Here is a 25162-nt window from a genome sequence, read left to right on the forward strand (position 1 = left end):
AATAAGATGTGCAAAGGTGTTGTATGGGCAAAAGGTGCCTACTTTGAACCACCTAAATTATAAAACAACTGAACCCAAATAATTCCATCGGTATTTCTTCATAAGGCAGATGATTTACAAATATAATCTCCAATTCAGTACATTTTATAATAATGAAAAAGCACAGAATTAGAGTGTTTCCAAAGTTTTGACTTGTAGTCTCTACTTGCATCAACATAAAGCGGAGAGGCTGCTGTACCTTTGTTGTAGAATTCACAGTCGTGTGCTGCAGAGAGAAGTAGAATTTACAGTAGTAAATATGAGTAAAAGACACATTGGATCATGAATACATTTTAGGGATATGTAATTTGGAAAACGTAAATGGATGTAATACAGTATCCATGTATTACATTCCAACTTACGGCACAGAGAGGGTGAGCGCCAATCGACAGGAATTCCCTGGTGACAGCAACGCTGGGCATACGCTGCCACACTCGTGCAAAAACATTCACAGTCCCCTCCAAGATTGCAGCCACATGTGTCTGCCAGGCAGTTCATGTAGAACCAGGTGACATCCACCTGAGGGCAATGAAAACACATCAAGTAGTGCAATCAAAGCAGCGGTTTGGAACTATTTCTTCCCAAGTGACAAACAGCAGCTGGTGAACGTTGAATACATAACAGCAGTTTTGCACAAACATATGGCCCGCGGGCCGGAAACGCCCCCCAAGGAGGTTCGATATGGCGTGTGGGATAGTTTAAAAGTGAAAAGAAATGCATTAAAGACACAGAATGAATATTTCAAATAAAATGCAATTTGTGGATTATCCACTACGTGCACACTGCTTTGATTACCGTAGTAGACAACTTTGTCTACTATCGAGTCCGTATGTGGCCCACAATGTGGAATGAGTTTGACACCCCTGCTCTATGGGCTTCCTCCCGCATTCCACAAACACGGATATTGGTTTATTTGAATATATTATTTGAATATATTAAATGTTATATGTGTGTATATTAGAGTGTTAATAGTTGCTTAGGTAATATGTGCTGTGTGACTGACTGGGGACATATCTCTTATTTACCGTTCAGAATTCGCAGATAGTCGCTGATTTTTTTGTGAGGAACCTATGCGCTGTTACTCTCGCACGTGTTTTCTGTTCGTAATATTATTACTTCGGTGCCATCTTGTGGCATGTTGGTGCCAAAGAACTATGTTGAAGTGCTTCATTTTGGTAAAGTTGTGCTTTCCTGCCAACTAGCGGCATCTTGTTGTCAAGGAACTATGCAGAAGTCAATTGAGAAGCTTCATTTCAACAAAAAATGAATTGTTGCGTCTTGGGTCAAGAATCAAAGAAATGTTCAGGTGAAATGAGGAGCTTCATTTTGACAAAAGTAATGCTTTGTCACCATCTTGTGGCAACTATCGACAATTCGAAACGTCTTTTTCGAGGCACCAGTTATTGCCATCAGATAGTTCCACTACTCACCACTGGGTGGCAGGCCTGGAAGACTTCACTTAGCAGAACAGCACACTGCTGCTTGGCAAATGGCTCTTTGAGTGGAGTTAGAGTGCATGGGTGTCTCATATCTGGACCATTCACACACTCAACACAAATTAACAAGAAATGGTGAAGCAACATCTGGTGATGATTATTGTACCACAGATATTTGGAGCGTAATAATGTCCTGTCAAACACCCCTCATCTATATATATATAGCGCGTCGTCCCGCACGTGGTCTGTCCTTCCGTCTGTGCCTTTTCAAAACGTACCGACTTCACCGCGCCGCTGCGCGCCGCCACTGCGCTCAGGCAGTGGCTCACTACGATCGCGCGGGCATCTTAGCGAAAAAATGTTGTCTACCCACAAGCATTGCAATGAAATTGTTAGTTATTTAGTAGAGCTAAACATCTCTTTATTTTCGCGATAAGCAATGAAGATGAACAAAAAGTTGAACCAAGCAACAACACTTTTGTGGCTCGGAGGGCGGCGAACCAGCTAGTAAGGTAGTAAAATGCATCACAATGATAATATGTGCTTGACTCACCTCAACTGCCGTCCAACTGTTTCCAAACTCTTGTGCACTTGTTGTGTCAATGTTGTCGGGTGTGCGCATCTCGTTCACTGTCTTCAAGTCAAAGTTTCCACAGAGACCACTCAGCTTCCCCTTAACACATCATCAACATTGAGAAGAATTACCGGTAACCTTTGTTTAGACATCGAGAGCTTCATCATGATTGGCTAAATCAACGGTGTCCAAACGAGTCCAGTCTGGTGGGATACAGGATTATTGGCCACCTCAAAATCTTGAAAAATCATTAAGTATTTGCCTTATCACCTTTGACAGAAAGCCGTTATGTTGACGTTTATTGCTTTTATATTGGAACGTGCCACATACCTGCCAATGAGGTCCAACCTGGATGTGGATGGTGGTTTTACGGTCCCATAGGATGGTGATTTCCTCCTCTGGGAAATGAATCACAGTGAAGTGGCCGGCAGGCCAAATGACCATCTTCTGATTCCTTCCAAGGACACTAGTTGGGGTCTATAATACATATTGTACAATATAAATTAATTCATGAATTAATCATTCAATCCTATGCAACCAGCTCAAAAGATATTGTATTTGGGGCATTGCAGGACAGTGGTTAAAAAGTTAATAGTATCATAATAATAATTATATTAATAACAATAATAATAATAATAAGAAGAAGAAGAATTCTTTTTGAGTCCACCAGGGGTCCATGCTCAGCCTACAACTATTTAATTTGAATATCAATGACATCTTTAATGTATCCCAACCACAAAAAAATGCATTCTTTTTGCAGATGACACCAATATATATATGTGTGTGTGGTCTGTCAAGTGTAAATGTGTGCTTGTTCATTCCTTACCACTGTTATTGTCTATTACCATTGTTGGTATGTGTTGTCTTTACCATTGCTGGTATTGTTTACCTTCCACTACTGTACTTTACTCTTGGTGCAATGAAATATTTATCTGCTCTGTTATTTGTTTATGGTGACGCCACCATGCTGAGTCCTTAGTATTTTTTTTTCGCTAATGTAATATTCAGTGCTCTCTGGGTACTTTTTCCATGTGTACAATGTAATTTGCTCGCTGCACACCCATGGACAATGCTATAAGTATATATACTTCTACCTTGTCTGCATGAAGATGAGAGTGCTGTTTTTCATCTGGTGTCTCAGAAGCCTAATTTACGAGCGCGGACTCGCTCACATTATGGACATAACGTCCTACCTCTAAGCTCATCTTCCATATCTTGCTTGCGAAAAATACTCAGCACGGCATTTGTTTTTAATTTCACCTGTATGGGCATGTCTCCTGTCCATCACCCCATCTCTCTGTACATCACTCCTCTCTGAAAAGTTATCTCCACACGCTCATGTGCCTGTCTGTTCTTGTTGGCATATGAGGGCTTGACAAAATGTGTGCATTGTTTGCTGTTTCTGATCGACAACTTGCAAATTTGACTTACAGGCTGCCCAGTGTCATCATCAAAAGCTAGGAAGGATCTTCCAATGTTGATCAAAAGTGATTTCCTGCAGATTATGCCATTGCCAAAACAATCAATGTTTTCTGCTGTCACACTGAGAATCACATCAGCACTACTCTGCAGGAGAAAAAACCACAGCAAAGACAAACACTGTCAAAGTCAGATGATTTTGAAATGTGCCCCATTCATATTCATACATGAATACTGTCTGTGAAATAAAGTGGTCAGTTCTCTGGTCTCACAATGCAAGACTGGCTGAACAAGACAGATAAAGAACAAACAGTGCAAAATATCTGTCACAATCATTAAATAATACAGTGCTGTGATTCGATCATGGTTTGGATGGAAATGATTTTGATGGTTGTATTGAAAATTGCAATGCCAGATGAACATCTCAAGGCAGGGATGATGAATTTAAATGATGGAGTGGGCCACCAGTCTTTCATCAGTGCTACAGGGGGCTACATAGAAGCACACAAAAATGTATTGGAATCATGACTTTACTTCTGTGTTTGCATAGGTTCATGAAATACTATGATAAATTCCCATTTGTGTACAGATTTAGGTTACATCGCTTCATCCTAAACCAGAGCCGCTTGAATCATCACATTAACGCAGTTGCTTTTATCTGCCATAATCAGTGGAAATTCTTTTCTACTTTATTTATAGAGACACCCATTTCTTTTCATCCTGTGTTGGCTTTCTCTAAGAATGTCGGCATGACATTTTTGGAAATAAACATTAATAAAAATAAAAATAAAACAAGTAGCCTTTATTTCTTTGACTAGATGACTCAATATTGTATATTTCGATATACCCGGTAATTCATACACAGGTCTGTTTGTAATATTTGCTTCGGTTAATTTTAAAATCATCTTCAGATTTTTTTATGAGACCCCAAGAAACAGAGTGATGTCAGTGCTGCAGTTAAAGCCATTCACATATTTACTTTGCGGGCGATAAAGCCTCAGCTGAAGAATTGGACATCCAGCAGTGGTTGTTAATGTTAATATGTAATGGCTAATGCAGTGAGGAATATGGTTACCATGATCACATACATTTACTGAACCAAAATCCTGAAAAAAAGATAATTTTTAGTACCTTTACAAGATAAACTTGACAAGCCCCGATGTAGTCAAACAGCAGGCCATCAAAAGTTCGGTAATGACGATCTCCGTAAGTTGTGCACATGGATGGACATGGACGAAACACACACTGGAATGTCCCATGGTGGCAGACACTACAAAGACAGCAAAGTTTCAGTTTGGACTTGTCACTGCATTACAAAGACAGTTTGTTCACATGTATTGGCCACTCCTTTTGAAAACTGTCTACAGCTGAATAGGGAAAATGGCTGAATCACTATTAGGCTGTCATCATCATCATCGTGTTCTACCTGGATTACAAATGGGCAGAAAGAGTGAGATCACTGGGAGAGGGTTATCTTTCACCACTGATGAACAACAGAGAGAATCAGAGTTATACAAGAACCCACTTTATTTCCCAAATCTTTTCTTCTCTGTGACAATAGAATTATGATATCAGGTGGACCCTTGCACTGCTCTACTTCAACACCGATTTCAGGTCAACTAAAACTATGATGTGGCAATGCTGTTGACGCTTTGTTTCATTGTGTTAGATCACACAGTGGACATACTGTAAATGAGGAAATCACACCGCCATTTTAAGAAATAAGTTCCATCCTACTCTCAATGATGCTGAATAGACATAAACACACTGTGGAGACATACCACTGATGGCAGGGGGACGACACTTTGTCACCGGGGTAATACTCTTTTCCTTTCCACAGACAAGGGCAGGCCTCAGGCTCAAAGCACTCGTCTCCATGTTTCAACAAGCTGGTGGCAAAAGGAATCGTGAGCATGAGATCGTTCTGTGGAGTCTTCCGATTTAGTTCTAATATGTGATGAGGTGGTGACCAACAACAGCCGTCAAGGAGTGACTGCATTACAGGCTTTGCCTACCCATCAGTTTTGTCTTTTTGTCTGCAATTGTTTGAGCAGTGGGGTGTTCCACTTTTACAGGGGCTAATAATTAAAATAACAAGCGAGTTCTTTAGAAGGTAAACTGAATGTTCAAGTAAAAATGTCAGACAACAGTGATGGGGATGAAAAATAGTTCCCACTTTCAGGAACTCTGTGTTGCTAAGAACAAAATAGTTCAGGTCAGGTGAGGAACGATGCCAGAAAATGAAAGGGCCGCCAAGTTGCCTGAGTGAGCACGGTTGAATAAAAAGTGGTTCGCTACATGAGAAATCTGGACAATGAGGATTCTCACACAGGAAGGGAGAGACAAGTCTTTTTTTTGTCTGGTCCCCTCCTCCATTTACTCCTTGCTCTGCAATGCGAAGCGGATAAGTATCTTGTAATATCAATGGCTAGGTTATATCCGAGTCTAGACAATGTCGTGACAAACTGAATGACCCCTCCTGAAACCCCCCGATGCAACTGAGTAGAGTTACACCCCAGATAAAACGCTGTTAACAGTTTCCTTTGTCCGCCAGCTAAATTGTTGTATCACTTACCCCACATCAAAGTCGCCAACATTTGTGACTGTGCCAACAAATATGCCCACAATGGGAACCAGCAAAGAGAATCTTAATGCAACAGAAGACAATGTAATTGTCATGTGTGGTTTCCAGTCGAGTCTATAGCATGAGTGTGTCGAGAGAGTTCAAACCTTCGTATTTTATTGTGTGCAAACTAAATGAAGAAAACGAAAGTGATAAAAATACATTCGCAGAGTGACTAAAGAAAAAGCAGTCGTGACTTTACTTAACAAATATTTGACATTTACCGTAATAAAGACCATGGATTGATCATCAGTGTAGTCCTTTGTGTGTGTGTGTGTGTGTGTGTGTGTGTGTGTGTGTGTGTGTGTGTGTGTGTGTGTGTGTGTGCGTGTGTGTGTGTGTGTGTGTGTGATTTGCTCAGGTCCTCTTTCCCTCACCACAATAGTGTCAGTCGCTTGTTTGTCATTTCAACAGCTTAGAAGTAATTACGACCGAACGTAATTTTTTTTTCATTGACTTCGGCAGCAGTAACTGAGTCATAAGAGCTCTGCCAAGCAAAACATGACTAAGAATATTGTCAGAGCAATAATGTTAGTCTTGATTGCAGCATCTATTAGAATGAATGTCACTACTATTATTAATGAATACATGAGTTGTTTGTGGGAAAATATCATATCAATATTATTTTATGTGCAATTTCTCAGATTTTTGTTGGAAGAGAAAATATTTTTAGTTTTAACACCATTGCATAAGAAAGACTTTTGCTGTCACCTCACTAACATATTTATTCATCCCGATGAGGTATATAAACGTTTTGTGTCAATATTCACAATGACAGTCGTTTGTATACTATCAATTACCGGTACATGAAATGATGGCATCCAAGTGTTTGGCATTTGAAAGGTCATCTCGATACACTGGACTTAATGACTCACCCAACCCAGCTAAATGACGCAGAGTCCTGAAAATTAGGAGCTGTTTGTGCACCTGGCACCCTTTTCTCTTTATAATGACGTTAGCAAAAAACACTGTTGTGCTTCATGGTATCATGCTGCTGAAGGGGGACATTTAGAATTGAGAAATTTGATCACATGGATCCACAAAAAATGTTGCTTTCGTGATTATTTTGGATGAATGACCTACTGCTTTATGGGAAAGCTGTTACAAATACTGGATATGGATCTTCACTTCAAAGGGACAATTTTAAATTGTGGCCATAATACACTGCATAACATCAAGAAAAACTGCAGATTTCTGGTCACAAAGTACAAATTTATGGCCACGATAGAGGTATAATGCAAACATGAAATACGAGTTTGTTGTCACAAAGTATAAGTTATAATGTTCACACTAAAAAATTTTTTGTGCACATATTAATTTTAGGGCAATTACCAAAAAAAAAGAATGTTCCCCATGTTATATGTGGGGCTCCATATGTCTCCAAGATTTTGAAAAAAACTAAATGTGGTTCTCAAACCAGCTCCCTGTGCCATATTGATGATGTAACTACTGTATTAGTATTTTCAAGCTGTGGAGAGACAAATTAAGATGTCTGGGGGTTTTTTTGTCCATCTTGAAATTTTAGATGCAGTTTCCAAATGATTCCAAAGGTCTGCTAATAGAGCAACATTTGATTTCCCGGTATGTAAAAATTATTTGACTGAGCGCAAAACAATCTCTGCCAGTCAACCCTGTAATCTGTGCAAAGGGGTCATTAACTTGTATAAATTTCTTTAACCCTGCCAGTGTGCACTGTTATCTTGATGACTTTTTGCTTGGTCTCACAGAACAAAACTACTTAACCCTCTTTTGGGGCATGTAGCCAGTCTGGATTAAAGGGATCAAATAACTGTGCTCATGGGGAGGTCCTCGTTGGAATACTGCGATGACGTTAGGTTCAACGATTTGAATTCTGTACTCTGCAGTAAGAGTTAGCATCTATCCTCCTTTTCTTCCATGTCCACATCCAAAACCAACAAGATGCACACTATCAAATGTCATTTTCTCAAAATGCGCAAGGATTGTATATTGCTCAATCTGCGTTATAATCACGGACATGTCCGACTCAGGACAACCGGGTACTCTGGTTTCCTCCCACATTCCAAAAACATGCATGGCAGGCTCATCGAACACTCTAAATTGTCCCTAAGTGTGAGTGTGAGTGTGGATTTTTGTTCATCTCTGTGTGCCCTGCGATTGGCTGGCACCCGGTTCAGGGTGTCCCCCGCCTACTGCCCGAAGAAGGCTGGGATGGGCTTCAGCACCCCCCTCCAGCGCCCTCCTTGTGTGGATAAGAGGATCGGGAAATGGATGGATGGATGATGGATGGATGGATGCATGGATGTCCGACTCACCCAGAAGGGCAGGTACATCCACTGACACATGGCTCATGTGCTGAGCAGGTCAGGTTGAGGAGGTAAGATTCACAAGTGCGCTCACAGGCCACACCTCTTCCTGGAAGGAGGCCATTCTCCCCATCAGAGCAGTTGTGGTAAAACTGACTCGCAGGGCATAAGCTGTCTGCAAGAACAAAACAAATCGCACATCGCGTAAAGAAGGCCAATCATTCCGCAACATATTTTGCACCCCAAAAAACGTTAATTGGACTCTGCAGTGATGAGATGAATGAGAGCTAATCAAAGTCTTAAAAGCCAAAACTGAATTTTTAAATGTAAACCCTTTTATAGAGTCAAAAAGGAACAATTTGTTTTCAAGTTGAACTTACCCGCGTCTGTTGTTTGTGACACAAATATACCATCCAGACACAACCTAGAAAGACAACAGAAAAGCTCAGATGATAATGAACTCATGCACATTAGAAAAGAAAAAGTAATTTAGCTAAACCATTACTTTCGTTTTTTCTTTGTTTCTTCCATCTCAGAGTGGGGCTAATGAGTCAATATGTGTTTTGAACCATTCAACACTTGAAGGGGAGCTTAGGTGAAGAGAGGACTTCTAAATATCTTTCGATTGGGACTAACATGAAATGAAGCCTCAATGAAACACATTGTCAAGGTCAGTGTCACATCTGACTTGCTGTAAATCGTCTACTTGTAAACCGATGTGCCATGATTACTCAACCTCCATATGTGTTTCTCTCTTGGTCATTGTAATTACATTACAATATAGTTTGCTTTAAGATTCCAAAAGCAAGTGTAGGAACTTGAATGTGTGTGCGTGTGTGTGTGAGTGTGTGTGTGCGTGCACGTGTGCGTGTGCGTGCACGTGTGTGTGTGTGTGTGTGTGTTCTGTAGTGTGCAGTTCCATTTTAAACATGAAGGAGAAGCAGAGATGGAGAGGAGGGTCTTACTGAACACCAGCTGATGTCATGATCACGTCTCCTGGTTCATATTCAGCACCGAGGAAAGTGCAGGGACACTCTTTCCTGCAATATCACCAGAAAAGCAGTCCGTGAATGCAAATGTGAGTTGAACAATTACCAAAAAACTTCAAAACTACAATAAAATAAATCTTGCCAAATCTCTCACAAGAATTATTTACTCGCATAAGGCACAGCAACAGTGTCACCGGCCTACTGAATAAGTTTATTGATCCGATTGGTGTCCCATGCACTGACTCCACTTGCCCAGCAAAGTATCCCCACTCACCCATTTTAATATTTATGTTTTATATTTTATATTTATTTATACAGTTTTGTCTTCTACTTACTCCCTTTCATAATTTTCCTGTTGCGAATTGGGAATTTCTCCATTGTGAGACAAATAAAGGGTTTTTTATCTTATCTTATCTTATCTCGTCATTCTTTATTTCATCTTGGAAAGTGGTCATGATCCATATACAAAATCTCAAAATGAAATCCAGACACATGTCTGTGTATCTCTCACATAATTAATATATATTTAATTCTCCATATAACTAGGCTGGGTCGGCGAGAGTGTTGCTCTCTCTGTTGTACTGCGATTTCTCCCACGGGCCCAAAAGCTGCCTGGGTGCTCTGGTCGGTCCGTACCTCCCTTATCAAACCCAATCCATGCTCCAATCCCACCTACGGCCTCTCCACCCTGGGGTCGGTATGTTCCCGTATCTTGGGGGGGCTTTGGGGTGGGCTGCACCTGGCCTGTGGGGTGGCCTTGGGGATGATCAGGAGGGGGTGACCTGGTTTTGCCGGGACACCCACCATCTACCTTATTGGGTGGTCAGGCTCTCAGGTCATTGTCCTTTTGAGACACTTCACAAACATGGTGCATACACATTTTCCCAGGGAACACCAAGTCACACTAGATAGCACTTAAGGCGGCTGCGTGATCTTAACCAAATACTTTAGCAACCACTGCGACGCATACAGAGTGGTAAAGCTGAGAACTGGTGCCGCAAAACTATAGTTGTTTATAAATCTGAGGACTTCTGGGATGGCCGGAGATACATTTAATACAAATCAGTATACCGCTCAAGTGCTTGTCTATGTTTTCGCCTGTCTTTGTTTGTTTTGCCTTGCTTCTAAACGTGAAACACAACCTTTCTTTGATAAGTTTTAGCCTCAAACCATAATAAAAGTGCTCAATTTTCTGTTTTGTTTGTTTTATAGGTTCGCTAACACATAAATGAAACTTGTCGGTTGCAAGAAAAACATGCATGTTGCACATCTACGTCTCGAATACATGGTGCTTTCCAGCCATACAGTATATAAACATGCAGACAAAAAGTAGAAATGTTCGTCCATCTCGATGGATTTTTTTTTTCCTAAAATGTTTACTATGACATGTTTACAAAGTCATCTAAAATTCAAGTCAATCTCTTATATGGTAAATGGCAAGTCTTTGTGACATATGGTCCACACATTGGCCTCTGTCTTACAAGTTCTCCCTCACTGGTTATCAGATATCTGTGTTGTCCCGAGCCTAAGTGGGACTGAAAAGGGGGTTTCACGGTCACTTCCTTGAAGTAACTCTATCACAGAGTAAGTAATGCTGCATAGGGATGTAAAATCGTGGGACAGTTACGAGCAAGTAAGCTGTATGGTTCCCATGGCAAAGCAGCCTGAAAGGGCGCGCCCGATGACTGAACTCTCAAAAAGTCCCGTTTCAGTCCAGCTCAACAGTTCGGTATGGTGTGGTAACAATGTAACAAGGGCCATCCTGTCATGGGCGTCATCCCCCTGGTGGATGAGGGTGTTCAATAATACGCATGCTTTTCGTGCTATTATTGCACAGCCCGCCCCTCAGCCTGCCTGACCTGTGCACGCAGGCGTGTGTTCGCTGGTCGTAGAATAATTCCGGTGGGCAGACGCAGCCTTCTTCGCACTCCCTCCCACAGTGCTGCGAAGACGAGAGGGCTGAGCAGCGGCGTTGGCACGATGACACACACATTCCATACTGCATGGTGGTGGGGCAGGTAACCGCTGCAATCAGGGAGGCAGATAACATAAGCACAAAGTTTGAATTGGAGGGTTTGACATTTGTAGATCATTCTGAAAAGTGCTATTGGATGTTTGTTATGTTAAGTTTTCAAAAAATGGACAACACAGTGCCTCTAAATAGGATGTTGGTAGTAAACTGCACAACACCGTCTTTGCGAGATAGAACATGAATGTGTCCAATTCTTACCACAATCATCTATACGTGATCGGAAATCAATGAGAATGGAGAATCTGCGGCAGTGGCGAGCATAGTGAGCCAGAGCAGAGCAAAAGCAAGCTGTTCCACATTTGCATGTATCTGAGCGGCACTGCTGGTGAAATGGCACTGGACTGAGGTACTCGTGGCAGGGGGAGAAAAGGTCCTGGTTCAGAACATCGCACATCTCGGATGCATAGGCCACTGAACCAAAACAAAGAAGAAAGGGGGTGAAAGAATGTGAGTTCAACTCCCCGTACAATCTGACTGCATCGGATAAACCTACTTTACAGTACATGCGCTGAATATTTGGACTTACTCTGATGAAGCAATATTGATCACAAATATAAAATTAATTTAAAAAAAACATTTCTTCGAATGATTTAAATGAATGGGATGAATTTAAAAACATTGAGAGGCACAGGTAATAGAAAGACGATTTCGAATAATGACAACATGAGAAATAAAAGGAAGCAACGAACCAGCTTGTTGGTGTGTGTCGCAAGGGTCAAGCTGAGGAGGGATCAAGCTGAGTGTACAAGCTGACGAGACCTTCCAAGCATTTCCAAACAGTAAAGGAGTGCTTTCTATCATACCAGAAGGGGACCTGAAGGAGGACAAGCTTACATGAATTCAGTAGCGGATGACTATAAGTCATAGTGAAGATGATCAGTTATTCCAAGAAAATGTTATGCTGCTAAGAATTACTGTACATCATAATGCCTTCAAATGTTTCAAAAAATAGAAATATGAGTGCTGCCAGCACTGGGGAATTGGAGCTCATTGATAAAACCATGAATGCCAACGACTCTTGTGACATTGTCAAGCAGAGCATGAAACCCTCCCTTCAGAAACTGCACCACAGACCAGTATTCCAATAGACATATATAGCCCCCGCCCCCACCAAAAAAAAAAAGTATTTTATATAGATATATATCCATCCATCCATCCTTTTCTGATCCGCTTTAACCTCACAAGGGTCGCAGGGCACCCGGTGATCAACTGAGGCAAGGAATGTCTTAGGGCACAGGCCAATCATTAAAAATAGACGTCAACATTTTTTAGCATGCTTTAAAGTCATCCATCCATTTTCGAATCCACTTATCCTCATGAGGGTGGCGGGCATGCTGGAGCGTATCCCAGCCATCTTCAGGCAGTAGGCGGGGAACACTCGGAACCGGTTGCCAGCCAATCGCGGGCACACAGAGATGAACAACCATCCGCACTCACACTCACACTTTGGGACAATTTCGAGTGTTCAATCAGCCTGCCATGCATGTTTTGGGAATGTGGGTGGAAACCAGAGTACCCGGAGAAAACCCACACTGGCACGCGGAGAATATGCAAACTCCACACACGGAGGCTGGCGCTGGAATTGAACCCGGTACCTCTGCACTGTAATCACCAACAACTGGACCACCAGGCTGCACACACCCACACACACACATATACACATTGATGTGTATGCAATATATAATTGCAGTTCTGTCAACACTGGGCTGGATTTTTGTCAGCGTTACCATTCCTCAAAAGACGAGAACAAAATTCCACTACCGACAGGACACAATGTGTGTCGACTTTGAGAATGTGAGTGAAATCCACTTTCTTTCTTGCAATACTGTATATAGCCCCCTCTGGTCCCAGACTCGGATGTATATCCTTTTACAGCTGTTGAACAACATGCGCCCTTTATGGTTGCCCATTACGACACGGAACAGTGGACCTCTCACAGTAAATTCCTTGTTGAGGAGCAGTGTCCTGTTGGGCACTCGTGTGAGCCAAGCAGTGTGCATTACAGAAAGTGTGAGAAAGAAGTTCACGTTTAGAGCTGCACAATAATGATGTTATAAAATGACAATTGGGCAAAATGCCTCATCATGACAGGAACTGGCTGCAGTCTGGAGTGGACTAAAGCAATGGTTGGCCCCCTATATGTTCTACATACCTCCCTGTACTTTGCACATCTACTTATCTTAAACACAAGTCTCCAGTCAAGTCAAAACCACTGCGCTGCTTGATATCGAAATTACTTTGTGAAAATAAAAGGTGAAAGCGTCTTGCTTTGTGCATATCACCGGGCGTCGTCTTTTTCTTACATTTGTCTGTTAGTGAACAGAAAGGCGCACACTTACAAGAAGTCATCTTGAATGTTGCCGTTGAAGGTTCCACAAAGTCCCACTGTGTCATCCTTCCATTGTGCGCCGACCTGCAAGTAGAGACGAAACTCCTTCCAGGCGTACTGCAGACGGAGGCCAAACATCGTCTTCACTTGGAGGAACATAGACGACAGCTCCTGAATGTGGAAGTTGTCTGCAAGACATCAAGGATGACTATATTAATAAAGTGCAAAACAGCAAGATTTACATGCTTGTTTTTGTGAAACTAAGTAAACTGGAATATTCATCAAGAACTTCATTGGTACTTATTGATCATTGCTACTGTACATCGCTCATCTCGACACGGTAGATGCATATGGTAAAAAGGACGTTCATGGATAATATCTCATAGAGCACACAAGATTGAAGTCACAGTGCTGGAAGGGGATAAATGAAAGGTTACCGTCAGAGTAGGGCAGGGAGATGCGGTAATGTCCGGCAATGAAGACCTCACCATTGTGGCTCAGTTTAATCTCCATTCTAGGATCCTCGTCAATAACTAAATCGACAGATTGGATGCAAGACCCGTCTAGATTCTGCAATCAAAAGAAGATCGCACACACTCTCAGAGTCGTGTGTGGGCGTCAGAGTGAATTTCCGAATGTGACACTACGTTCATTGTCTGGGCATTAATACAGTATCAAATTAAAAACAAATTTCCCCTAAAAAAATACATTTTTTGGGGGGGAAATTACAATTTACAAGGAAGAAAGATACCAAGGAAACCGGGAAAATAGCAGGGTAAAACTACAATTAACAAATTTATGGTGACAAATGAAAAGCCGCAATACAGTGAATCCACAACAACCGAACCGAAAGTAGCGAAGGGGCACTGTCTTCTTTGTACAGTACTGTACAAGCAAACTGAAATCAAACATGCAGTTGACTCACAGCTCCACAAGGGGCATTCTGGATGGTGACGGTGAACTTCCCTGAGATGCGACTTTTGGCTAGGACGTACTGACACGTTGCTGGAAAAGTGTAGATACGCCCATCGAATGACTGGAAATAGATATCACCAGTAACAGAGCATTCACCTGTTGGGCAAGGGGAGGAATTTCTAAATTAGGCTGCAATTTGCTTCGTGCTTGTTTCAAATTGGGTAACTACAGTAAGGGAGAAAATGTATGGAAATGGAAGCTATGGTGGTAAAATCCTATTCTTATTCGCATTTATGCTGGAATAGAGCAAGACGTTGCAGCAAATAAAGCTGTGCTTCAAAAAGACATTGCAGCAAATAAAGCTGTGCCTCAAATACTAATGTACCAGACTTCAAGCAAATACAGTACATAATAGATTTCCATGCATTTTGTTTCACTTTGCCAGCAAAACATACCAGTAACCTCACATCCAGTTCTCCTCAACATGAATTTTTACCGGTACCACCACAAGTGAGACGTTGAATCTCACTCACAATCACACCAAGGGACAATTTCAGGTGTTCAGTTTTGGAATGTGGGAGGAAACCGGAGTACCCGGAGAAACCCCACGCAGGCACGGGGAGAACTCCATACAGGGAGGCCTGAGCTTGAATCAAACCCTGCACCTCTGCACTGTGAGGCGGACGTGCTAACAAGTCAGGCACCGTGCCGGCCTAAATTAACTAGTGCTACTAATCATTGCATTGTGATACCTGATCAGATAACTTTGCAAAAATGCAGCCATTACGAGAGGGTGGAGACCAACCTGGGCAGTTGTATTCGGTGCAGTTCCACAATCCAGCTACACATGTGCTGACACGCAAAGGAAATACATTGGTCATCTGATTATGTGGGGCAATTGTGACAGATATTATATTTAGCAAAAAATAATGAAACACCAGTCTGTCAATGGTTCATTTAAGGCACACGGGCTGAAAGGATACAAATCACAAAAGGCCATAATGTGTCTTACCAGTTTCTACATTCCTCTTGTACGATTTGTCCAGATGGGTAGGACACGCCATGATACTCACAGGGACAGTCAGAAGGCATCACACAGCTGCCGTCCTCAAATATCAAACCTGAGCACAGAAGAATCTATGATGATTTTCATTTCTTCAATGGTCAAAAAATGGCGTCATACAAATGGAAAATGATTATCGAATCACCATTGGGACAATAACATCCATCCAGGCAGGCCAGCCTGCTATCGATGCATGTTCGCTCTTGCTTGCAGGATGATGGGCAACAGCTGATGCATTCAAGGTACTGCAGACCTTCAGGGCACTCCTTCACTGGTTGCAATTAACCCAAAAAGAAATAAGACATGAAATGATTCGAAGATAAATCATCAGGTGAGTATGCACAAATCTGATTAAAATCGGCCTCGGCATTTCCTCGTTCTTAAGTGTGTGATGAAAACGTATTCAAATTTAGCGTCTATCCCAATTAGGAAATAGGACATTTTGGGGCATGCTCATCCAGAATAAACAGAAACATCAGAAACATACCACACTGAGGAATATGGTCCCTCCAACTGCTCAGTGGATGATCAGCATGAGCACAGGCTCGGGAGTACTCCGTAAACACTTGACATACCGCATCATCAGTTGGACCCGACCTTTAAATAAGGGTACACAACTAGGTTAATTTGTAATGGCTTTGTATTGTTGCTTTATTCAGACATTAACATTTACACACTTATTAGAGTGAGTGAATGTATAGGTAGAGGAGACGCAGATGATTTATGTTCTCTGTAGAAGGATCACTGTCGAGCACTTTGAAAACTCCTGAGTTACGATATATTCCACACAGGGCTTCTGAGAGAGAATCTTGCCACACCTGAAAATGACAAGCGCAACTTCTTGCAGATTTTTTTTTTCTTACAAGCAGATGTCGTTGAAGCAGCTGGCCATGTAGGACAAGGGGCTGACAAAGTCATGGCAGCTTTGGAATGGTGAATCCAGCAGCATTAAACATATTTCTTCCACTTTCTGATGGAAAGAGCAGGAAATGAATTATATTTATAGCAACAATTTTTAAAACTATAAATGAATGGTAGTGGTTGACGCAATGTACTATGCCTCCTCCAAATGTTTGCAATACTATATCACTACTATAGTCAACAAAAGAATTAGGTCACAATAATTAGGTTAGCTCATATAAAAACGACTCACTCATATATATACATATATATATATATATATATATATATGTTTTTTGGGGGGGGTGGGGCATGAATGAGTCTTTGTCAGATTCTTACCAGCAAGAGATGCACATCGACTTCTGTACAAGGTGAAGGGAAACCAAAAGGCACCGTGGGACATGGGGCCTGGAGTGGCGCCGTCTCCGCCCAGCTGTTTCCAAACATTTCTATTTCATGAGTAAGGACACCTGCAAAAGTTGCACAATTTTGCTTGTCATAATTTTCAAGCAATGTCATATATGTCATTTGGTTTTTCATCTAAAACAGTCAACTGTGGACTTCTAACCAAAAGCATTTCAACATGGTCAGCTGTTCCTATTGTTGGACCTGCCGGTAATTCTGTATTTTACAAAATGCAGATTATTGTGGCAAATCTTTAGAATACACTATATGTCAAAGGTTGCTGATGTATGCTTTACAAATGCTCATGTGTGAATGATATAACTTTATGAGAAAAAGGAGCGTCAGCACAGAGCGCAGATGTGTATGTGGAACTGTGAGTCGCCGGTTGGAATTGAAGCGGATTTACATGGGACAGGAGATGTGAGCTCATATTTTTTTTTTCGTCAATGGACACTACAGCTTCTTGTTTGCTTTCAAAATTAGCTTGTAGCAGTGCACATTTTCAGCATGAAGTATTTCATCCACTGGTGAAAGGACAATTTAATTCTCTCCTCTTTCATCTATAACTGCTTCAAACAACAAACCAACAGCTGTATGTTTCACTTAGAGCACATTTGACGATAAAGTTGATTTGACTTGAATTCACTGTTTTTAATTATTTTTTTTTTTAATTCATGACCAAACCAAAAATAACCTGCATATCATCTCCAAAAACTCACTTTAGACTGCTTGCTAACAAGGTGATCTTACCGTAGCTGGCCCTGAGGTCGTCCTGTACATCTGCATTGAAGTTCCCACACAGGCCGCAGGTTCTGCCCACAAATTCTGGGCTGAGTTTAATGTAGACTGAGCCGCTGCGTCCTTCCCAGGCCAGCGTGAAGCCTTGCGTCTGTGACACCAACACGTACTGGGAGATCTGCTCTAGATGCAGGTCATGGATGTGATGTGGAAGCTGCAAACTGGATTACAGTATTTTTTTAATCATAAAATAGAATCATGAATTTAAAGGTCTTCAGTAGCACATTCTCTTTGGTACATATAAATAAATAAATACATATAAAAGGCTGATATTAAAATAAATATAGAAATAAGTTATTCAAAACCCAAGCTAAAAAGATGTGCCTTAAGCCTCCTCTTAAAAAGATCATCAGACTCTGCAGACCTGATGTTCCGTGGCAAGCTATTCCATGGTTGGGGACCAAAATGGCTGAATGCAGCCTCGCCGTGTATTTTGTTCCTCACCCTGGGAATAATTAAAAGGCCAGTGCCAGAGGACCTCAGGATCCGCGGCGGTTCATATGATAAAAGCAGGTCAGCTAAATAAGATGGCCCAAGACTGTTAAGACATTGAAAAACTAATAATACAAACATATTTTGAATCATTTTTATGAAAGAAGGACCCAAAAGTTAATGCACAATAACTTGTTCCATCTTGTTTAAACTCCTAACCTTTGCCCTTTGAATGTCACGTAAGTGGCGTGCAACCGGATCTCATCCTCCCATGGAAGGAAAAGGCTGACCGAGCGCTGGCAGCTGTAAGACTCGGAGCCACAGTCTGCGTCATTGTGCACCTGCGACATAAAAACATGTCCTTTTTGAATCACATACACCATTGTACAAGGACAACATTCTCTTTAGTTTGGGATTGTTTAGTTTAAACTTGTCTGTCCTCAGTTCCAGATTTATGATGATGTGATGATTTTATATACATGATGAGAAAAATATCTTAGAATTTCCAAGAAAAAGAAACCTCTATTTACATTTTTGTTATTTGTTTCTTTGCCGTACAAGTCAACATATTACTGTACGTAAAAATAGTCCATGGTGCAAAAACAAAGTTTGCAGACCACTGCTCAACATAAAATGTGACTGTCAATAGTTGTCTGCTTTGGCAGTCCTATGATTGAACGGTAATTAGTTGGCGTGGGGGTGGCTTCAAGAAACTTCCAGCTTCCCTGTATCCATGAACTGGAATAGTCAAAGAGATTGTCATGTTGACGTTAGGTCATCCAGGAAACCATTGCAATGGACTGACAATAGCTTCATAAAGCCTGACATTTCAACACTGCACACTTCTATTATTAACCTTGCTTGCCGTTTGTTCAAAAGAAATGTTCTAGACACCTCGTTTGTGGTTAGTCATTCTTGTTTCAATCGTTTTCTTGTTTAGTAAGTATTTTTGGATTTCTTGTTATTCTTGGATTATTTATATTGCGTGTATTAGAACTTTTGATATTTCGTGGTGTGCATTTTCGGCTATCAAAGTTACTTTGGTGTTTGCAAGTGTCTTTTTGTTCTAATTGGCTTTTCCTGGTTTTGTGTTGCCAACGATTTCTGTTGATACTTTGTCAGTTATTTGCTTTTCTGCAAATATTTTTTGTAACATCGTCTGTGTGAGTTTATTTGATCCGCTTACCATGTGGTCCATTTTCGGATTGCATCATTAATCCAACAAATTTAGAAACATTGAGAAAGGCTTACGGTCCTCATGTTCCCAACTCACCTGGACAACGATGCTGGCCTGAGTTGTTTCCTCGCAGTCTTTCAGTAGCGTATATGTGCATCGGCCGGGGAAGTAGTAGTAGAGGCCATCAAAGGTCTCAAAGTTATATTGACCCCAGGTTCTGCATGTCATCTCCCTCTCAGCTCCAGGATTTGGAACTGAGGACATGAACCGGGAAGTCAGAAATAATCAAGATTGAAATTGCAAGTTCAGGCTAAAGAAGAGAAAGAGTGATCAAATCATGTGTCCATGCCCAAAGCATCAGGCCTAAATTACGGGGGCTTCAGTCACACCCTGACTGGGTATTTTTTAAATTATTCTTAAGATGTACCTGTCTGACACCGGTGGCCAGTGGCCTGAAATAAGCTGCAGTCACAGGACTTGGATTGAGTGCACCAACCACCATTCAGGCATCGAAAAGAACATGACTCTACAAAAGATTTTTTAAAAAGTAGTTACAGTACACTGTTGCTCAGGAACATGCTTTTTAGACAGAGATTACCCATCCATTCATTATCTTACTTTCTATGAGATAGATCCTGGACTGGCCGTCAAGCAATCGCAGTCCACATGCACACTTAAGACAAACAACCATTGACGCTCACACCGATGGACAATCTAGTCTTCAACTATAGATGTTTTTGGAATCTGGCAGGAAGCTGTAGTACCGGCACTGGGTGATCAGGCAAACTCAACACAGCAAGGCGTGAGCCGAGATTCGAACATGCTAACCATGATTCCTCCGTACTGCCTACTGCACCCAAAGTGCACAGCCAAGCTTCAAAATTGTAAAATTCAAAAGTCCCCATCTGGCCTTTGGAGAAGTGGGGCCCCTCCAAATTATGAAGCACTTTAAGTTTGTTTAAAAAAGCATTTTGATGTTATTCTTAACTTGCCAGTAACTGCACACATCACCAAACACTGGCTCCTCACTTGGCCTATGACACCATCTGTTTGTTGGGCTCCCAGCATGTGTGTCCACTCAGCCACATCACACACAAGTGAAGGTATCAAACGGAGGAGTTCATTAGTCAGACAAAGGCTGTTTTCCTTCTGTTCACCAAGTGGGGGTTTCACGGAGAGTTTCAATTTTTAAAGTCACATTCAAAGATGGGGGGGGGGGGTGGATTGTAGAGACACACATCATTTCCTCGACCTCACAGTGCAGAGGTACGAGGTTTCAAGAGGTACTCAATTCCAGCTCCGGCCTCCCTGTGTGGAGTTTGCATGTTCTCCCCGCACCTGGGTGGGTTTTATCCAGGTACTTTGGTTTTCTCCCACATTCCAAAAACATGCATGGAAGGCTAAATGAACACTCCAAAAATTGTCCTGAGGTGTGAGTGTGAGCATGAATGGTTGTTTGTTTCATGGACCCTGTGATTGGCTGGCAACCGGTTCATGGTGTCCCCCTACCTACTGCCCGAAGACAGCTGGGATAGGCTCCAGCACCCCCCGCGACCCTAGTGAGGATAAAGTTGTTCCGAAAATGGATGGATGGATGGATGGACAATTTCGAGTCTTAACTGATCATACATGTTTTGGACAGGCGTAAAACCCACACAGAAAAGCTCAAGTTAAAACAGATTCGTAACACCGACTGCATGCATTCATTCTTGTGTTTATGAAGTGAAAATGTACCTGAAATCAAATGAAACCGCAGGGCTTCTTTTGCCTTTCTGGTAAAAACCGAAGCATTAATTGGGCGTTCATCATGTGAGAAGATTCTGTTTGCAGGGTTTCCTGTTGGGTTACTTGGTGCTTGGGGTGATGGTTTGCCTGAACCAATCGGAGATTTGTCAGAGGTAGATGGATTTGATGACGGTGGGTTGGTCAATGTGTCTGATGTTTGTAATCTATTTCTGGATTGGTTGGCTGTTTGGCGTGTAATTACAGAAGCTACTGCTTGGTTGACTGGAAACTGGCTTGCTGTTGATTGGCTGGAGGATGACTGACTTGCCTGTATCTCTGCTTGAGTCGATGGGGTGACTGAGGACTTTCTGGCTAGTGTTGTATGTGAGGATGTTGTAGGGCTGTCTGATTGGATGGCTGAAGCCAGAGTGGTTGGTGACTGGCTCCTGAGCACTGTCTGGGTTGAGGATGGCTTCGAGATTGCTGAGGTGGTGAAAGATTGTTTGGATTGTGCTTTGCTGATTGAGTCCATGCCGGATGCTGCAGTTCTATTTGGTAGTTGGTTGAGAGATGCTGTGGTCACTTGTAGTTGCTTTGATTGTTCTGGCCTTGTTGGTAATGTACCGGTTGATACAATTGATGAAAATTTTGTAAAGTTCAAGTCCAGTCTTTTTTGGGAGATGAGAGATGTCTTCGACAAGTCCTTGGCAGTCTTGGTTGTGTCGTTTTGACTGACCAGAGATTCCATTGAAGATGATGTGTTGGGAACTAATGGCACATCTGTTGATTGAAATCCCTAAAAGAAAGGAAATTATCACTCCGTTGGCCTTTTACTGGCATAACGAGGCAACCTAAAAAAATGTAACCTGATCCTGAAAGGATTTAGTAACTAGGGTGCCTGGATTTCATTAGAACAACTATAATCACACAGAAGGCTACAAAACGCAAGAAATTGTAAATATCGTTGCAAGGAGAATGGTCATTTTATATGAATGAAAGTCTGGAATTACCAACGCTTTTGTATGTGAAACAACACTTCCACTGACTAAGGTGTCTACCTGTCCATACATACAGAGATTTTTAGAGTACAGTATAGAGAGCAGTACCGGTACTTGAATATTGTTATGAGTGATTGTAAGCAGGGGCCCGTTGGTAGTCCAGTGGTTCAGAGCCCTGATATTTGGGCACCTGGCGCGGATTTGGTTTCCGCTCAGTTACACACATGGACAAGAAGTGTCAGTGATGGGGCACTGCTATGGAATTTGAGAATTTGGCTCAAGGGGACCTTGGCAGTGTTGAGGAAGCAGACCAGCATCACTCCAAGTACAAGTCCCACTTCCTTCTTCTGCTAGTGCTTTCTTAGATGTGGCTTCAGCTTAAACCTACCTAGTGCCTGCTTGGGCTCGGTGCATTGGGGAGCCTGTCACCTTGGGGGGCTTACAACACTAGGATGGCACAAATGAGCAATTCCGCCCCTGACTCACGTCAGTGCTGTAAGGTGGCAGCCCCACCAGCAGATATTAGGGCATTCTCTGAACTTTGTTCCAATTTTAGGTAGCTATAACACGACACCTGTTGCTTTGTGACGCCTCAAGTGACTGCGACTGAGTCTTCATTGATGGGTGACAAAGTTTACCACCAAAGCATGCCACGGAATACACTCCATGAGATACAGTACATTCAGAATATGCTTTACTGAAAAATAAATGTACAAGAGGGCGGTTATTGTAATGCCCTAGTAGTTAAATAAAATTAACTTGAGATAGTTCACGTCTACAGACAAAACAGGAAATGCCCCTTAGACTCGAGGTTCTGTGGCTACCTGAGCTCTGAAGCCAAGTCTTTCATCTCAAAGAGCAAGAACGAAGCAGATGGCAAAGGGAAGTATTGGGGGAGGGCAGATCCAATTAATTATTCAGCAACGGTCAGAAGCGGAAACTGAGAGTGAAACAAAACTGGCCACGTTGCAGCTGACCCAGATGTCAAAGATCGGACAACCAACGTGAGGCAAAAGTTTTTGGGGGGGATCTAACAGGAGATAGGTTTGCTCCGTGCGCCTGTGATCTGCGACCCGCTACCCGTGCTCCCAATTGTTTTGTTCCTTTTTATAGCTTCTGTTGTTTTCTCACGCCTTTCTGAGCCAAAGGAGAGTTGGACAAAAGGAACAACCACACTGGGACTGATGAGAAACACTAATAAGTGATAGTGAGACAACCAAAGAGTTTCTGTATTTTCCTCTTCGGAATTTCTCACGTCTGTTCCTACAGAAGAAATATTAGGGGAGTTGTTTCGAAAAGACATTTTATGGGAGTTTTTCATCAAAAGTGTTTTCCTCATGTTTATTTACAAAACCAAGCTGATGGAGTCTAGGCTATGCATTTATTTCGTGGAGTAAAGTACCGGTATATGAAAAAAGATTGAACCTATTATTTTTCTCTAGTGGTAAAACATCTAAAGAACATGTAGCATTTACAAAATATAATCTGACACAATCTTATATCTATACTTTGGGTCGAATATTATTCTTTAAAAAAAGAGCAGAAATGACCAAATAAGGAATAATGTCTAATGTCATGAGAGATGGGCCTGGCGAGAGAGTTGTTACAGTCCTTTCGGTGGCTCATGTTTTGGTGTAAGTAGTCAAGATTTTGAAGGGGATCTCACTGAACCAGCAACTCCATCAGCATGGATGGTGAATGTCGCTGCCTACCTGCCTTCCCTGGGAAGTGGTGTCCCATTTCTGCTGCTTTATCCTGGTGCTGTTGCTGTTGGGAGAAAGAACAAGGACAGGTCTGTTCCCGCTGCCACTCTCCCTCATGAACCCCCATCAGCATATGAACCAGAAAACCAAATTGTCAACAAAGGGAATAATCAACATCTGCCTGTTTAAAAATATCTCCCAAAAGGCTATGTCAAAATTGTGCCAATTGCCTTCTGCAAAAAAAAAAAAAAACCTCAAAAAAGATTGCGTATCCTTTGAAAAAAATATCAAGGCAATTAACAGTTTCACATGAAACAAAAACCTCTTTGCGACTGCGAGTAGAACAAATGAAGCAAGTAGTCCATATATTCTTTTCATTTAAAATAATGCAAATGACAACTTACTTATATAATTCATCGGATTTTGAATTATCCACGTCCACATCACTCCTCGACAGTTGCACTGAAATCAAGGTAAATTGTGAGGAGAGTAATTATATTGTTTCGAAATACAGGATGGAAAAGCAAACAAACTCGTCATTTTATCAAAGAGTTTTTTTTTGTATTCATGACAGTAAATGAAAGTTGTATCACCATTTTATCAAATTGACTCACCTGGATAAATTAAACAAAAATATAAAATAAAAAAGTACAAAAGCCTTTCCCAGCTCGTAAGTCCTAAGTAGGGATCCATTCGTGTTTTGCAGATCCTCAGTCAGGTTTCGACAGCATCACCTGGTGAAATCCCCCCGGCTGGACTCCCGCTGCTGCCTGCTCTGCTCCATCCGGCTCATCCTCGAGGCGCTTGGCGAGCACCTGAAGAGCTGGCGCACTTGCTCATTAGCATAAAATATGCATAGGCGGGTGAGTTGGTGGGCGGGACCAAGCCAGTCAGGTTGTCGAAACGCCTCTGCGGAAATATTAAACTTTACTCGTGTGGGCATGCAATATCAGGGTTAGCATGTCTGCCGCAACTGAACTCTCAGTAGCTGATCAACATGACCCCTGAACAATCCCCGAAGAAAGCCACAACTCCATTTTCAGTGCGGTATGCTCAGTCTCTCCAGCTGCCCTGGCTTCGATTGGCATGTGAAGGGCATTAACCACCCCAGTATGCTTTGCGTCACACAGTAAGGGAGTTTCATTTTTCAGATATGGGAACAAAATCAGAATGGAAACGTGTAGGGAGGAAGGACATTTTAGGGACTCGACATTGAACCAAAACATTAAATGGATCTGCTGTGCATGTGCCATAAATTAATGGGTAAACAAGTGTCCATTTAACCAGGTGTAAGTACCAGCACCCACCCACGACAACTCT

The 25162-nt window shown here is 41.9% G+C and overlaps 1 protein-coding gene across 3 annotated transcripts in view; it reads right to left on the reverse strand.

The window, feature by feature from the left end:
* The window catches only part of otog (otogelin), a 52986-nt gene extending 27969 nt beyond the window's left edge, over positions 1-25017 (reverse strand). For all 3 annotated transcript variants that reach the window (XM_052063429.1, XM_052063430.1, XM_052063428.1), the window contains exons 1-31: positions 24457-25017; positions 24247-24304; positions 23852-23906; positions 21151-21937; positions 19844-19942; positions 19513-19670; positions 18459-18580; positions 17760-17968; positions 16944-17074; positions 16568-16674; positions 16192-16301; positions 15850-15975; positions 15654-15762; positions 15447-15493; positions 14652-14797; positions 14164-14296; positions 13737-13914; positions 12087-12211; positions 11596-11808; positions 11225-11390; positions 9342-9416; positions 8757-8800; positions 8386-8551; positions 5250-5357; positions 4600-4738; positions 3481-3615; positions 2380-2526; positions 2029-2148; positions 1470-1586; positions 402-558; positions 239-265 (exon numbers count right to left, since the gene is read on the reverse strand). In XM_052063429.1, coding sequence (XP_051919389.1) covers positions 239-265; positions 402-558; positions 1470-1586; positions 2029-2148; positions 2380-2526; positions 3481-3615; positions 4600-4738; positions 5250-5357; positions 8386-8551; positions 8757-8800; positions 9342-9416; positions 11225-11390; positions 11596-11808; positions 12087-12211; positions 13737-13914; positions 14164-14296; positions 14652-14797; positions 15447-15493; positions 15654-15762; positions 15850-15975; positions 16192-16301; positions 16568-16674; positions 16944-17074; positions 17760-17968; positions 18459-18580; positions 19513-19670; positions 19844-19942; positions 21151-21937; positions 23852-23906; positions 24247-24304; positions 24457-24535 — 4393 coding nt within the window. In that variant the 5' untranslated portion in view covers positions 24536-25017. The remainder of the gene's footprint in view (positions 1-238; positions 266-401; positions 559-1469; positions 1587-2028; positions 2149-2379; positions 2527-3480; positions 3616-4599; positions 4739-5249; positions 5358-8385; positions 8552-8756; positions 8801-9341; positions 9417-11224; positions 11391-11595; positions 11809-12086; positions 12212-13736; positions 13915-14163; positions 14297-14651; positions 14798-15446; positions 15494-15653; positions 15763-15849; positions 15976-16191; positions 16302-16567; positions 16675-16943; positions 17075-17759; positions 17969-18458; positions 18581-19512; positions 19671-19843; positions 19943-21150; positions 21938-23851; positions 23907-24246; positions 24305-24456) is intronic.
* Between the last annotated feature and the right edge of the window lie 145 nt (positions 25018-25162).

The sequence above is a fragment of the Hippocampus zosterae genome, chromosome 4, assembly GCF_025434085.1.
Source record: "Hippocampus zosterae strain Florida chromosome 4, ASM2543408v3, whole genome shotgun sequence".
Lineage (NCBI taxonomy): Eukaryota > Metazoa > Chordata > Actinopteri > Syngnathiformes > Syngnathidae > Hippocampus > Hippocampus zosterae.